At 38.8% G+C, this 13,990-nt stretch overlaps 3 protein-coding genes across 3 annotated transcripts in view; all 3 read left to right on the forward strand.

Annotated features, from left to right (window-relative positions):
• The window catches only part of LOC141368892 (uncharacterized), a 68,918-nt gene that overhangs the window by 20,394 nt on the left and 34,534 nt on the right, over positions 1-13,990 (forward strand). The gene's annotated exons all lie outside the window — the stretch shown is intronic.
• LOC129437425 (E3 SUMO-protein ligase ZBED1-like) lies at positions 7,593-10,127 on the forward strand. The gene is made up of 2 exons (XM_073874657.1): positions 7,593-8,711; positions 8,803-10,127. Exons 1-2 carry the CDS (start codon positions 7,593-7,595, stop codon positions 9,517-9,519), a joined length of 1,836 nt encoding a protein of 611 aa, XP_073730758.1. The 3' UTR covers positions 9,520-10,127.
• Positions 10,459-13,896, forward strand: LOC141369094 (uncharacterized). The gene is made up of 7 exons (XM_073874658.1): positions 10,459-10,595; positions 11,416-11,563; positions 12,338-12,410; positions 12,516-12,590; positions 12,919-13,314; positions 13,492-13,593; positions 13,865-13,896. The coding sequence occupies exons 1-7, from the start codon at positions 10,459-10,461 to the stop codon at positions 13,894-13,896; spliced, it is 963 nt and encodes a 320-aa protein (XP_073730759.1).

The raw sequence follows: 13,990 nt of genomic DNA on the forward strand, positions 1-13,990 counted from the left end.
AAAGAGCTTTTGTAGATATTGGTATATTTGTTTTATTGTACGTAAAGAGGAAAATGCAGTGATCCTTAAAAGGTGTTAAAACTTCTGTGTATTGAACACCCTTAATTGTTTTTAATAGTTTAAAGAGAAAAGCTTATTTCTTTCATTGACTCTCTTCGTCTTTTTCTCTTTGAGTGATCAAGATGATCATTTTTTTGTAGATGATGTTTGTAAAAAAAAGTACAGTACACATAACAAATTTGTATGTTAACAAATGACTTGATGTGAATAAATTGTCCAAAAGCCACTTTCATGATTATTTTGAGAAAGCAGCAGCCTTTTTCTGTAAAATAATAATATATTTTTGTATAAATTCACTTAAAGGCGGAGGCCAGGATGTTTGAAAAACGCTTTGGAAAGGAGACGGGCCGACTACCAAAACACACTTATAGCCAATCAAATCAAATCAAATGCCGGGTTGCGTATGTGTGGGGCGGGTCTATCAACAGAAGGTCCAGATTCTATTGGGGTAGGGGCGTGTTTGTTTAGGTGATTTCAAATATCAACATTGGCTTTCAAACATCATGGACTTCGCCATTAAAATTTATGTATTTCTTACAATGAAAACATGTAAATTCACCAGGTATTTCACAAAATAATTTTGACGAAGCAGCAGCCTTTTTCTGTGAAATAAACCTAAATTTTTGAATAAATATACTTACACAAAAGGCAATTCCCGCACACTATCTGCTTGCTGAAAATGTTTTTAATAATAGTTGCGTTGCAACGTTTCGATCTTACTATCTTCCTCAGGCAACTGCAATTGTTACAAACAACATCCAATTTAAAATGAACAAATGACCAATCACAATTGGGAAACATCAAGTCACATGATAAGTGGATCATTCAGAATAGTCACATGATACAAGCTCAATCAAATAAACACATTAGGTGTGTTCGACATCGGCTGTGGCTGGATGTAACCGATCGGCGAGATTAGCCGCGTGCAAGTGGGGAGGAGCTGAAAACGGGGACGTGAAGTCGGACGCGCTGTGCTTCCCGTAGTTTGCAGCATTTACGTCAGGCATGGCTGATCACGTGTCGTTTGCTTGCTTTATCGCAATAAACATGATTTGTAAGATGAAAACTTCATAAAAAGTGAATTATACTGTTTTGAATGTCCGTGTATGAGCATGAGTGGAACTGAAGAGGCTTACAGCATCTGTTTTTACAAGAATAAAGTTCAAAATAAGCATAAATTATTTAAATACCAATGTAGTGGGGTCTACGTTTTTTATCCATTTTAATTTGATGAAGATGACACAATAACATCGCGACTACATGAAAAGAGCTTTAACTGTTATAAAAATACAGATTTGTGAGCATTTGTGGAACTGAGGGCGTGAAAATATACACGAAATACACGTGATTGTTGTCATGTGGTGAATCCGACCAATCTTGAAACAGCTGTGTCGTCATTACAGCCCGTGCAGCTCCTCTTCGCGAACTGCGCTGGCTAACTCAGGCGGCTGATCTCGAATCGCTCTCGCGGTGCTTAAAAACCATATGACACAATCACGTGCCTGCAGCGCCAGCTGAAGTCGGACAAAAATACTAACCGGAATGCACTGCTTCAAGTCAGCCACCGATCGATCTGCGCAGCGCCGCATGAAGTCGAACACACCTATTATATCATTTTGCATATGTGATACAATAATCATACAAGAATAATCCCACTTTCAAAGCATCACATTAAAAAGTGCTTCATCATTTAACCCTAAGGGGGATAATGTTTGAAGAGTATAAATCCAATAAAGTTCACGTCTCTGTAATAGTAAATCATTATCTCCGCCTCTAGGTGGCATATTCACATTTTCAATTCCACAAAAGCGTAAAGAGGAAATGTCATGATTAAATGCATTAAAATTAATAGCTACAGGGTAATTCATATCCTTTCTTCTAATTGAACTTTTGTGTTCACTTATTCTTTGCTCAAGTTGACGTGTCGGTTTTTCCCACATATCCCAAACCACAAGGACAGCGAATCAAATAAATCACATGAGTAGAAACTGTAAGATAAGTTCCTGAATAAATATAGTACCTCCCCAAAGGACACTGTATTTGGGGCAAAGTGAGTGCTCAGGAAGGCAACCCTCTACGATTCACAGTGGATTTCCGACACATTTGGGTTTCAAGACACCCCTTTAGGGTGTCATACATTTGTATTCTTATTCTCTCATCTACCATTTGTATGGAGATGTGATGTTTGACAATCAAGATTATCTATCTGTCTGCAGATCTACCATTTGTATGGAGATGTGATGTTTGACAATAGCTCTTTTCTATTGAAATGTCTCAGTGCAAGTGGTTACAATGGTCTCACTCATGTAACAACAGAATTCAATGTTAAAGTATGTAAAACTTCATTCAATGTTGATAGACACCTCCCATTCTAAGCATAAACCAATCACCCTGTATACAAATTAAGGACAGCCCTTAGTTTTACAACAACCAATCAGTACCAAATTCCTAAATGCTTTGTTCTCTGGTTATTTAAGGAGATGTGTAAAAGATTTAGGTGGGACTTTCTATATCTAGAAATGCACCCCGTGATGTTGTATCTTTGATACAGCATCATGTTTCTTTTTATTTTATTTTGAGGAATCTGTAACCAGATCTTCATCTCCTTAACAGGTATGCAATGGTTTTTCGTTTGATTTCGTATTTGAATTTAAATTGGCTTCTGAATTATGTTTTTCTTACCTGGTAAATAAATTGTTACATTTGTATTCATTCTAATCTTCTCTGTATCATTGACTCTTCTAAGTTACCCTCTTAAACCCCGAGGACCCAGTCCCGGGTACAAAATTTCGTATTTTGACTCAAATAAAATATCTTTAATGGTCCATCATGGACCCCAGTAACACATATGAGATACTGTTTGAAAGCTTAGACTCTCTACTTTCTCCAGATATGCACCACTTTGAGAAATCTTTTACTGTAAGAAAGTTATTTACACTTAATTTACACTATCACCCCCCCCCCCATAATTTTGTATATGGTTTAATATTCACATATTTCATATTTTTCAAGTATGACAAACATGGGCAAGTCTTATATCAAATGAATTTCTCAGGAATAAGGCTACAGCGTTATTTTTGTTCTATTATTAACACATATCCAACAATAGTTGAATGAATAATGATGTAAAAAATCGTCTTTTTTAAACATATGGGAAAATTGAGTGTGGACTGCCTCAGATAGCACAGATAGCCACAAATGCTACACCATCTTTTCTCTTAGGTCCTACTCTAAAAAATGAGTCCATTCACAGCATTTTCTTAGGTTGTGTGCATGAATAATCTCTTGTTATTTATTATATGTCCAAAACAAAAAAATAATATTTATATGAAAAATGTATTTTCGGACACTTCAGTAAAATGAAAATAACTTTTGAATGCGACATGCTAAAGAGATCATTCTTTTTTTGGGTGTTTACTGTCTGCTGCTGGTAACAACCAGAACTGTTTGCAGTCTGCTAGAGCACACAGAACCAGAGTTATACACTATCAAAGGCAGTATTTACAACATAAAAAAAGAAAATTTGGTGTTTCATCATATGAAAAACAACATAAATAATACTATTTATCACAAACAGCAGCTTTTTATGTAACTTCAAAGGGTTTTCTTTAAAATGATATTAAGAAATTGCATTTATTCCACTGTATGTGGTTATGGGAGCACTTCAAATGTTTTTAGGCAGAAATTGTATACAAAAAGGGTATTATTCCTCCCATCAGTTGTAGTAAAATAACTTTTGCATAGATTATGATAGAGAAAAAAATCTTTTTTTCTCTGTAAGCTGGCAATTGCTGGAATCAAACAAAACTGTCTGCAGGGAGCTGAGGAATCAGGGCCAGAGTTATACACTTTTAAATAAAAACTTTAGAAAAAAACATCATAAAGCGCCTATTTATTTTTGTGTTTATTAGAGGACTGACATCACATACAACCATGTTTAGCACTTTCAACAGTGTTTTATGTAATTTCAAAGGGTTTCCTGTAAAATGATACCAAACATTTGTATGTAAACCTCTGCATGTGGGTATGGGAAGCTTTTGAAATTGGGTAGGCCAAATCCAGGCGAAAATCCCCAAAATAGCTTCAGGGTGGAAGAAGTTACAATAAGTATTAGGATATCCTTTGTCACCATAAATCTATAACCGGGGTGTAAATTCATGCTAATTGTCTATACCGATGAACTAAGAGGTTCAGCCATTACTTTACTATATGTGGACTATCAGATGATAAGTCAGGACCTCTGGTCAGTATCTCTACTATAATTATAGTCTTGGGTTCTGTATTAAGTTGGATATAGTTGGCTGGGTTGCATAATATTTTCTAATGATAATTAAGGGCACGCCAGCATGGGGCAGTTGCTTCAACCATTTCCTCTGGTTACACGGATAGACTAATTATTTAACCCTAACTAAATTGTGTTTAATTGTGAAGATTATTCGAGGACTATATGAGTCAGGACCTCTGGTGTGGTTAAGTTTAACTATTTAACCCTAACTAAGTTGAGTATATTTGTGATTAATATACAAGGGCTATATAAGTCAGGACCTCTGGTGTGGTTGAGTTTTATGTTTCAGAATCCGCACAACGGCCGGTGTGGGCTGATATGATATTGGTAATCGAATGAATGAGTTCAATGTTAACATGAGTAAATAGAATAATCAAATGTTTATCCAAATTCTATATTTATATCAATTTGATTCATATTACAATACGTTTTATATCTTTGGAGTCAGGTGTAAAGTTGCGTAACGTTAATTTGTCTTTATAAGCGCCGGAAAAGACCGAACGCGCTATAACTCATCGATAGCGTTTGGATTCCGTCGTTGGGCCAAACGGATGGATGGGGTCATATTTGTTCCCCTTACAAAGTGGTGATCCCGACGTGATATTCAACCAGTGAGAAATCTCATCAACAACGTACAAAATACGACTGATGCGATCCCTGGAGAATAAGAGTCTTTTCATGGAGCTAAAGGTTTGAACTTCTTCTATTTCTTCAGCAGATGTGGTAAGTCAATCTTTTCTTCAAGTGATAACTGACTTAATGTCAAACTTTTTACCGGTTCTGGGATGACAGAAATAAGAAGTTTTAGAGGTGTTGTTACATTGTGCACAATTTCCACAGTGATTATTTCCATTATGTAAAGGACTAATTACACTCTGTGTGGGACTCGGAGTACTCTTCTGAAACGGCGCGTGTACAAGACAATCTTTTAAGTTCTTCGCCCTTCTAAATACAATCAGTGGAGGATCTTGAAAAGTGACACTTAATTCTGAATCGGAAGACAAAACGTGCCAATGTTTTTGAAGATGGATCTCATTAGGTGAGACTGAGAAGAATGAGTGGTAATGAAAGTGAAAGAATGTTTTTTAGCTACTCTGGTCTTCTTTTTTAACAACTCTGCACGTGTCTTATGGAGAGTTACATTAAAGGCTTCATCAATCCATTTGGCGGGATATCCCCGATCTACAAATTTATTTTTCATAATTGAAGCTTTCTCAATGAAATCAGTGTCAGAATGGCCAGCCTGATCTCACACACAAAACATACATATTTACACGTAAACTAAAACAGTCATATACGTATGTCACAAGTCGGGGCGGACCCAGATGCTATAAGGTCACGCCCCTTTCTAATTTCCACCTCGAGGAGGTTCCCAAAGCCACCCCAATGACCAGACACACAAGATACGAATAAAATTAAAATGAAACTTTATTAAATTACTTAAAATGGAAAAGTCAGGGAAGGGGAAAAGGGGACTTAAAATAAGGGCCTCTTCTGGCCTCCAGGCAAATTTAAAAGAGAGGGGAGGGGACGACCTTTTGGGGTCTCTTTTATCCGTGGCGCCCTCCGCTATCCTGGAGGCAGAATTTCAGGTAACTAGTAGCAGTGGGCACGATGAGTACTCTTCGGGTAACTGGTTCATCCTCCTTTAAAGGGCTCGGGGCTGTAACACAAGATCACACGGCACCTTTAACTGTGACTTTCTCTCTTACTTGCAGGTGACTGATAGCAATGGATACGTTAAGTAATCTTCGAGTCACTGGTTCGTAGTCTTCCTCCTTTAGAGGCTCGGGGTTGTAACACAAGATCACACGGCACCTTTAACTGTGACTTTCTCTCTTACTTGCAGGTGGACTGGTGGTGGTGGATACGGTGAGTACTTTTACAGGTATCTGGTTAGTAGTTCTCCTCCTTTGGAGGGCTCGCGGCTGCAACACAAGATCACACGGCACCTTTAACTGTGACTTTCTTTCTCTTACAGGTGGACTGGTAGCAGTAGATACGGTGAGTACTTTTAGGGGTAACTAGTTAGTAGTTTTCCTCCTTTAGAGGCTCGGGGCTGTATCACAAGATCACACGGCACCTTTAACTGTGACTTTCTTTCTCTTACAGGTGGACTGATAGCAGTAGATACTGAGAGTACTTTTACAGGTAACTAATTAGTAGTTTTCCTCCTTTAGAGGCTCGGGGCTTAAACACAAGATCACACGGCACGTTTAACTGTGGCTTTCTTTCTCTTACAGGTGGACTGGTAGCAGTGGATACGGTAGGTATTTTCCCAGGTATCTAACTCGTACTTGTAAGGGACTTTTAGTTGCCTACGGTGTGTGTGCAGTAGATGGATTTACTCACAGACCCTCCGTGGTGAGATGGTCACTTATGCCCTTTACCTCCAAGGCCTATCACAAACGAGGGGGGATAGAGTACTGTCACCGACGAGCCGAACGCTGCCCTCTCCTCTCCGTATGTGTAGCTCCAGAGATCTGGACAGGGGCGCACCTTTGAAGAGGCTCCGGGACAGACAGGTTACTACACGCTGCACTTCTACACACACACTCTGCTTTTCTTCACATATGCATCAGGACTCGAATCTCTACTCACGCAAAGGTCTGGGTCTCCAGTGTAATCCACCACCAACTGCACTAACTCCACAACGGGGGCTCTGGATGCCACGCCCGTCTCCACACAGAATCACTGCACAGCAGATGCTTTAATAGCACTTCGCCCACCGCACGGCGTCTTCTCTCACGGCTGACTCGCTATAATGGCTCCTGACAACAAATACACATCACAACACTGCACGACATCAAGTGTACACATTCAGCAAAGTCACGACTCACCCACGACACACTTTAAGTGACAAATAGTAAGGTCAGGCCAAGATCTTCCCGGAGTCGGCTGCGGGCCGGCGGGGCGGTGTAATCGAAGGCTGTTGGTTGAAGTAGCTATTGCAATGGTCCTCCTTCCTTAAAATGCTGCACTCCCGGCTCGCCCACCACTCTGCTCCGTGACAGGGCCGCTATCTTTGTTCGCTGGGGGCTCTCACTAGGGCTGTCAAAAAAAAATTCGAATTTCGAACATTCGTCGAATTTAGAAAAAATTGGCACATTCGAAGCCAAACCCGTGCATTTGAATTTTTGCTGTGTCAAGAGCGCGAGTCATGATGATGACGTAACTGACGCGGCTTTTTTAGGTTATCCATTAGGCTACACAGGTCGGTGAGAGAGGTGCATTTTATTGTGTTAAAATGGCGGGAAAAGAGCGCGAGGTCTCAGAGTCGGAGAGAATCTTGCTTACACCAAAACATCTTAGAAGTGCTGTGTGGCGTTTCTTTGGTTTCTGGAGTGTCAAAGGAGAAATCATTGACAAAACCAATGTCATTTGTAAGCTGTGTAAGAAACCGCTGCTATATCACTCCACAACGACTAACTTGCGAACGCACATGCAATCGTGTCATCCCGAGGAGTTTTCTCGAGAGTGCAATGAGGAGGGTCCAGCATTAAAGCAGTCCCGGGTAACTACGTTTTACACCGCAAATACCACACCACTACCTTCTGCAAAACAAGAAGAAATTACCCAAAAACTTACTGAATTCATCTGCAAAGATATGCGCCCGATAAGCATCGTTGATGGCGAAGGCTTTCAAAACTTCGTGCGAGCACTAAACCCACGTTATAATTTTCCTTCTCGGGTTACAGTGAGCAATCGCATTGCGAAGCTTTATGACTGCACAACCAAAAGCGTGAAAGAATTGCTGAACAATCGATCTGTGGCCTTGACAACGGATGGATGGACTTCTCTACACACCGACGCATATGTGACAGTCACTGCACATTTTATTTCAGATGACTGGGAAATCAAAAACTATGTGCTGAAAACAGAAGAACTGAGAGAAAAGCATACCGCCGAAAATGTGAGTGACTGCATTTTGCACATTCTTGGTGCATTTGAAATCAAACCGGAGTCTGTGATATCTGTGACTACTGATAATGCTGGTAATTACGTGAAGGCAGTTGAGAGCCATATGAAAAGACCGAACATACCGTGTTTGGCGCATACGCTTAATCTAGCTGTATGTAAGGGGCTTCGTGGTGTTCGAGCTATTGAAACAGCAATTAGCAAACTGAAGATGACCGCTGCCCATTTCAGCAAGTCAGCTGTTGATAGCTACCTGCTCGAGAAAAAACAAAAACTGCTTGAAGTAAAATCGGACAAGCTTATCAATGACTGCCCCACCCGTTGGAACAGTACCTACGATATGATCAATCGAGCCCTGGAGCAGCAAGCACCTGTGGCTGCTGTAATCTTTGAAAAGAAGATGTCTCACCTGGAGCTGAATACAAGTGAATGGGTTCTGATGGAAATGGTAAGAACTGGTATATTTTATTTCGGTTTATTTAGTTCGTTTATGTATTATTTTTAATTTATCAGATTGTTTATTTACTGTTTATTTACAGGTTAAGAATGTTCTTCAACCTTTTAAGACTGCTACAGAAGCGTTGTCAACAGACAAATACCCGACTGCGTCTGCTGTCCTTCCTTTGCAACACGTTCTGTTAATGCAGCTTCAACCAAATTCTGATAACAGCTCGGCAGTGAAAGAAATGAAAATGAAAATCGCAGCGGATCTCCAAGGCCGTTACCCTAATGAAAAGCAGGCTTTCATGCTACTCAACACTGCAAGCTATTTAGACCCCCGATTCCACCGTCTAAATCATTTGCCAGAGGAACAGAAAAAACAAGTACGTGCGAAAATATTGTCGGAGTTAACAACTATAATGGAGGAGGCAAAAAATGAGCGCACTGATGCTGTAAAACAACCGGACGCAAGAAAAAAGACTGCGCTGTCTGCCATGGGCAACCTGTTCGATGACGTGTACAGTCAGACCCAGAGCAGTTCTGAAGAAAGCATCAAGGCTTTGGAGCATGAGATGGACATGTATGATCGAGAAGCTACGCTACCCGCTGACGAAAATCCTCTCAGTTGGTGGCAAAAATCATGCGGCATGTATCCACATATTGCGCAGCTGGCAAAGACGTACCTGACCATACCTGGCACATCGGTCAGAGCTGAGCGCGTCTTTTCATCAGCTGGAAACATTGTCAACAAAAAACGCTCAGCACTCGCTGCAGATCAAGTTGACCGTCTGGTGTTTTTGACGAACAATATGTAGATTGTGTAGTGAGCGGTTTGTTTCAGAATGGCAGTTTGCGATTTTGTGTTAATGTACAAACATTACGCTGTCTGTTGAAGCGTGTTATCTCAGGTTACTGATGCACTAATACAGTTTTATGCACTTTGGTTACCTAATTTTCCTTACATGCACATTAAGGACATTATCATTTATTTAAGAACAGTTGTTTGAAAAAGCACTTTAAAAAGTTAATGTCATTTCATTTCAATAAAAAATGCGATGCTTGATTTGATTTGTATTTGCTTATTGCGCTCACTTGCGCTCTCTTGCGGACGTAGCAGACAGTTCAGAATTTTTTCCTCTAAAATTAAATATTGCATTTAGAATTCGAATATAATTCGAATTTTGCTAATATTTCAGAAAGAATTTCGAATTTAGCTTTTCAGTCATTTTGACAGCCCTAGCTCTCACACACATGAAACAACATACTCTCAATAAATACATCCAGCTGTAAATTCCTTGTACTCACTGTAAGTTGTCACACTCTCTCTCTTGGTCTCCGTGGCATCCACACGGCTAAGTTGCAGGTAATCCAGTCGTATTTATCCAACGATTTCAATGAGGATATGCATGTCAATATAATATATATATAATTAACACCAATAACTTTCAATATACTCAGCCAACGATTTCTCCTCTTCTTCCGTTTCCAACTCGCATTTTATTTAATCCTCCGTCTGCACGGCACAGCAGCACCAGTATCCACTCCACCACCGTAAACAATGAACTCAATCAGCACAACAAGCCTGATGGGCAAAACGAACCACCGGTTCTCGTGTCCTCTTCTGTGGTGCTTCATTAAATAAGATCCCTGGATCAACGGCGCCTTCGGAGGAGTGGATGTTTAATCCGCCCTTGGCGGAGCATAGCTTACCCCGGAATCAACTCTCCAGTCAACCGCGCTCATACTGTGTTTCTATGGGCCTATTTATCTGTCTCCTCTTCATTCTTCCTCCAATCACAACTGCCACTCTTAAATCCGCACACCTGTTTCTTGTAAGCCCCGATTGTGTTGCCCCAGACAACCAGGAAGTAAAGAGTGTTTGTGAAAGAAGGTCTGGCTGGAAACCATCTTCAGGCGGAACCAATCTCCGCCACTTTTGGTTCCGCCCTACAATAGTCACCCTGTGACACGTATGTGCTTTTACGTATTTATAGTGCCTTTACGTATTATCTGGACGTAATTGCAGGATTGATACATATCTAAATGTACGTAAAATATCCTAAAGTACGTACAGATTAAACGTGTTCTGACCAGTCAGTTATCCAGAAACATTTGCTTATGAAGTCGCTTTTTTATGAAGCGCTTTTAATGCGCATTAGATTTAATACTCAAATTAAAACACTTTGGCACTTTAATACTTACTTGCTACACATCATTATACACTATACGATGTAATTCCTTTTTTATTTAAAATAATGATCGGACGAAACTAGAGCATACCGCGTTCCCGACCGGACTCATTTCAGGGTTACAACAGATTCAGAATTTCTGTGACGGTGTTGACATCTCTTCTCCAGGTGAGGAAATGTATTTACATTTTAAATTATATGTCTGCTCTATTTTATGAAATCTATTCTTAGCCAGTTGTTGGTTTTTGTCAGATAATAACTTGACTGGTAAGTTAATCGAAAAAGTGCATCGACTGAAGTGATACTAGGTTCTAATCAATGATTAGTGTTTAATATGATCAATCTAATGTAAATTCATAATTATTTGACTTATTTGTTGTGTCTCTGTATTCTCAGATCAAACTAAGATAATGGCGCATAACGAAAGTGAATTAACAGAAATTCTCAGAAAAGGGCGCGCTGTTGCTGCAACCCTTGGAAAGATATGCGACCGCACACAGTTGGGTGCCGTCGTTAAAAAAGGCCAAACTGCAAAACTGGACATGGAACTGGATCACAAGGGCAAACTATAATTCAGAACCTTAACAGTGAAAGTTCTGTAAATGATCTAAATCGTGCTCTAACTGAATCTGTAGAACTATTTGGACGGCCAAACCAAAATGGTCCAAAGGTCAGTATTTTTCTTGAATATCCAAACTTTTAAGCAGTCATTATTTTACTGAAACATTTAAGAAAAGTATGTGAGATTGGTGGAACAAATAAAATTTATTTATACATTTTCTATTATATTATTTTTAAGATTACGACAGTTGTAATGATATTAATCCTGATGTGCAAAATAAAGTGTCACGTTTTTGCAACAGAATTTTGAGTCTTAATGATACAAGCATATAGACTGTTTCAGCAGCAACAACATAAACAAATGGCTTTTTTGGACTGAACGCATCTTCTGGTAAACTTCCACATAGAATCAATAACAAAAGTCCTTTTACAGTATTTTATTTCTGGAAACAAGGGAAATAAATGACAGGTAAATAAATGACAGGTAAATAACTTTTGTTTTTATATTATATCTAAGGCATATGAACTATTACATTGAGCTATTGTTACTGTGTAAAATTAATGTAAACAATGTTAGCTACAGGTCCTTGAATTCTTGCCTGGCTGCCAAACCTCTTGGCACAGCTGTGATCCATGCTCACCATCTCCCCCTCATCTTTAGTAAAAAAAAAATATTTTCTACAAGGTATTTGTTTTAGAGATCAGTTTAGCCACTTGCCAGACCCATAAATAAATACAGACCGGAAGTTCACTTTGATTTAGATGTGTAAACACAGGTAACTTCCTGTGTTTGCTTATCATACTGACTTGGGCCACAAAAGCCACTTGTTTATGTTGTTGCTGCTGCTGAAACCCTTTATAATGTACTGTTCAAAATTCATAGGCAAAGAAAAAAAGGATCCAGTCCAGCTTCAAAGTCAAATGTCCACAAAAAGCAAAGCCTTCTACTACACATGGTAAGGTATATTGTTGACCTAAAGAAAAGTCATTTGTGTTGTAAAGCATTCATTTTGAAATAAACATATGTTTTTAATAACTGCTACATGCATAATCCGATCCAGGAGTCAAATCAAGGCCATGTCCAAAGCCAGCAGAATGTTATCTAGACCAGGCTCCAGACCAGGCTCCAGATCATGGTTAGTTATAACTTATTAGAAATTATTTTAAAAATGTGTTGTTTTTAGTAAATTCATGATATTTCCGGTAAATTCTTGCATATTATTTAAACCATAAATATGCTACAATAAGAGGCAAAAGCTCCATATGATATGAGATATGATACTGCTATAAAATAGTGCCCACAAATGCTTTTCTTAAACTTCACAATTATTTTTTTCAACTTAGAATAATTGTGCTTGACATTGTAATAAAAAGCAATTAATTCTAGTAAGGTAAATTAAAGAACCACACTGCATCATTAGACAAGGAACTGTTTTGCATAATTTTTTTTCTGGGGTGTGACAGATTCTCTTGTAGGTGAGTTGCAAGAGCTTCTGTCAGCTGCTAGTTCTAACCTCCACTTTGAGGGAACTCCACATTCAACATCTCTGCATTGGGGTGCAAGGACAGCAGCTTCTTCTGAGAGATGGAGGGAGGCTAGACCATCTTTAATCAGCAACAGGCTTGCAACAGAGCATATTAAGGAACAGCTGTGTTTGGAGTGCAAGAAGAATGTGGCAGTTGTCAAGTGCAAAGACTGTTTGCCTAAGCAGTATACCTGCATTGACTGTGACACTGCAATACATCGCACACAAGTGTTCCACAACAGAACCATCATGATTTTTGGGTTCCACAAGGCTGTACCTCCCACCATTGTGGTGAAGCAGGACTCTGATGGGCAATACTTTCACCATCATGAAGGTACAGTTTCCTTTAATAATAATACTTATATTTATAGTAGACATAATAATGTCTTGGGATAGTCACTTAACTACAAGTTATTGTCAGACCCCCATTTTAACTTAAGTTTGTTTATATTGAACTTGTGAATTATAAATTGACACTTTATTTTTATTTATTTATTTTTCTTCATTGTAGATCGCCTATTACCAATGGCACTACCTAATTCCATCTGCAGTTGTGGAGAAGAAAAGTACAGTGTTGGAATAGGGAGGTCTATTACTGTAATCAACATGAAGGGTGAGTGTTCAGCACATAATGAAATATGCCCTTTAACATATGTTTTTTTTTAATTATTATTATTATATGTATGAATTCTATGTTTTTAAATGGCTATGGTGCAATTCACCAGTTAATTGTTTTACTTTATTAAGCTTCTCCACATGTACAGCGGTATTTTGTGTATTTGTGTTGTCCAACATTTTTATTTGCTTCACAAGCACATTTCTGAGGCTATAGTATCTATAATATCGGCACTTGTTTTGTTTGTTTAGAATATCTTTGTCTATAGAAGGCAAAACAGGATATGTTGTTGGCAAATGAAGGGTGAGTGTTTAGCACATAATGAAATATGCCCTTTAACATATGTTTTATTATTAGTATTATTATTATTATTATATGTATGAATTCTATGTTT

Source organism: Misgurnus anguillicaudatus, chromosome 12 (genome assembly GCF_027580225.2).
Source record: "Misgurnus anguillicaudatus chromosome 12, ASM2758022v2, whole genome shotgun sequence".
Classification (NCBI taxonomy): Eukaryota; Metazoa; Chordata; class Actinopteri; order Cypriniformes; family Cobitidae; genus Misgurnus; species Misgurnus anguillicaudatus.

Coding starts and splice junctions, on each gene's coding strand:
- LOC129437425 (XM_073874657.1), top strand. CDS start 7,593: ATGGCGGGAAAAGAGCGCGAGGTCTCAGAGTCGGAGAGAATCTTGCTT. Junction 8,712..8,802: donor AATGGGTTCTGATGGAAATG/GTAAGAACTGGT, acceptor GTTTATTTACAG/GTTAAGAATGTTCTTCAACC.
- LOC141369094 (XM_073874658.1), top strand. CDS start 10,459: ATGGGCCTATTTATCTGTCTCCTCTTCATTCTTCCTCCAATCACAACT. Junction 12,411..12,515: donor AAAGCCTTCTACTACACATG/GTAAGGTATATT, acceptor AATCCGATCCAG/GAGTCAAATCAAGGCCATGT. Junction 13,315..13,491: donor ATACTTTCACCATCATGAAG/GTACAGTTTCCT, acceptor TCTTCATTGTAG/ATCGCCTATTACCAATGGCA.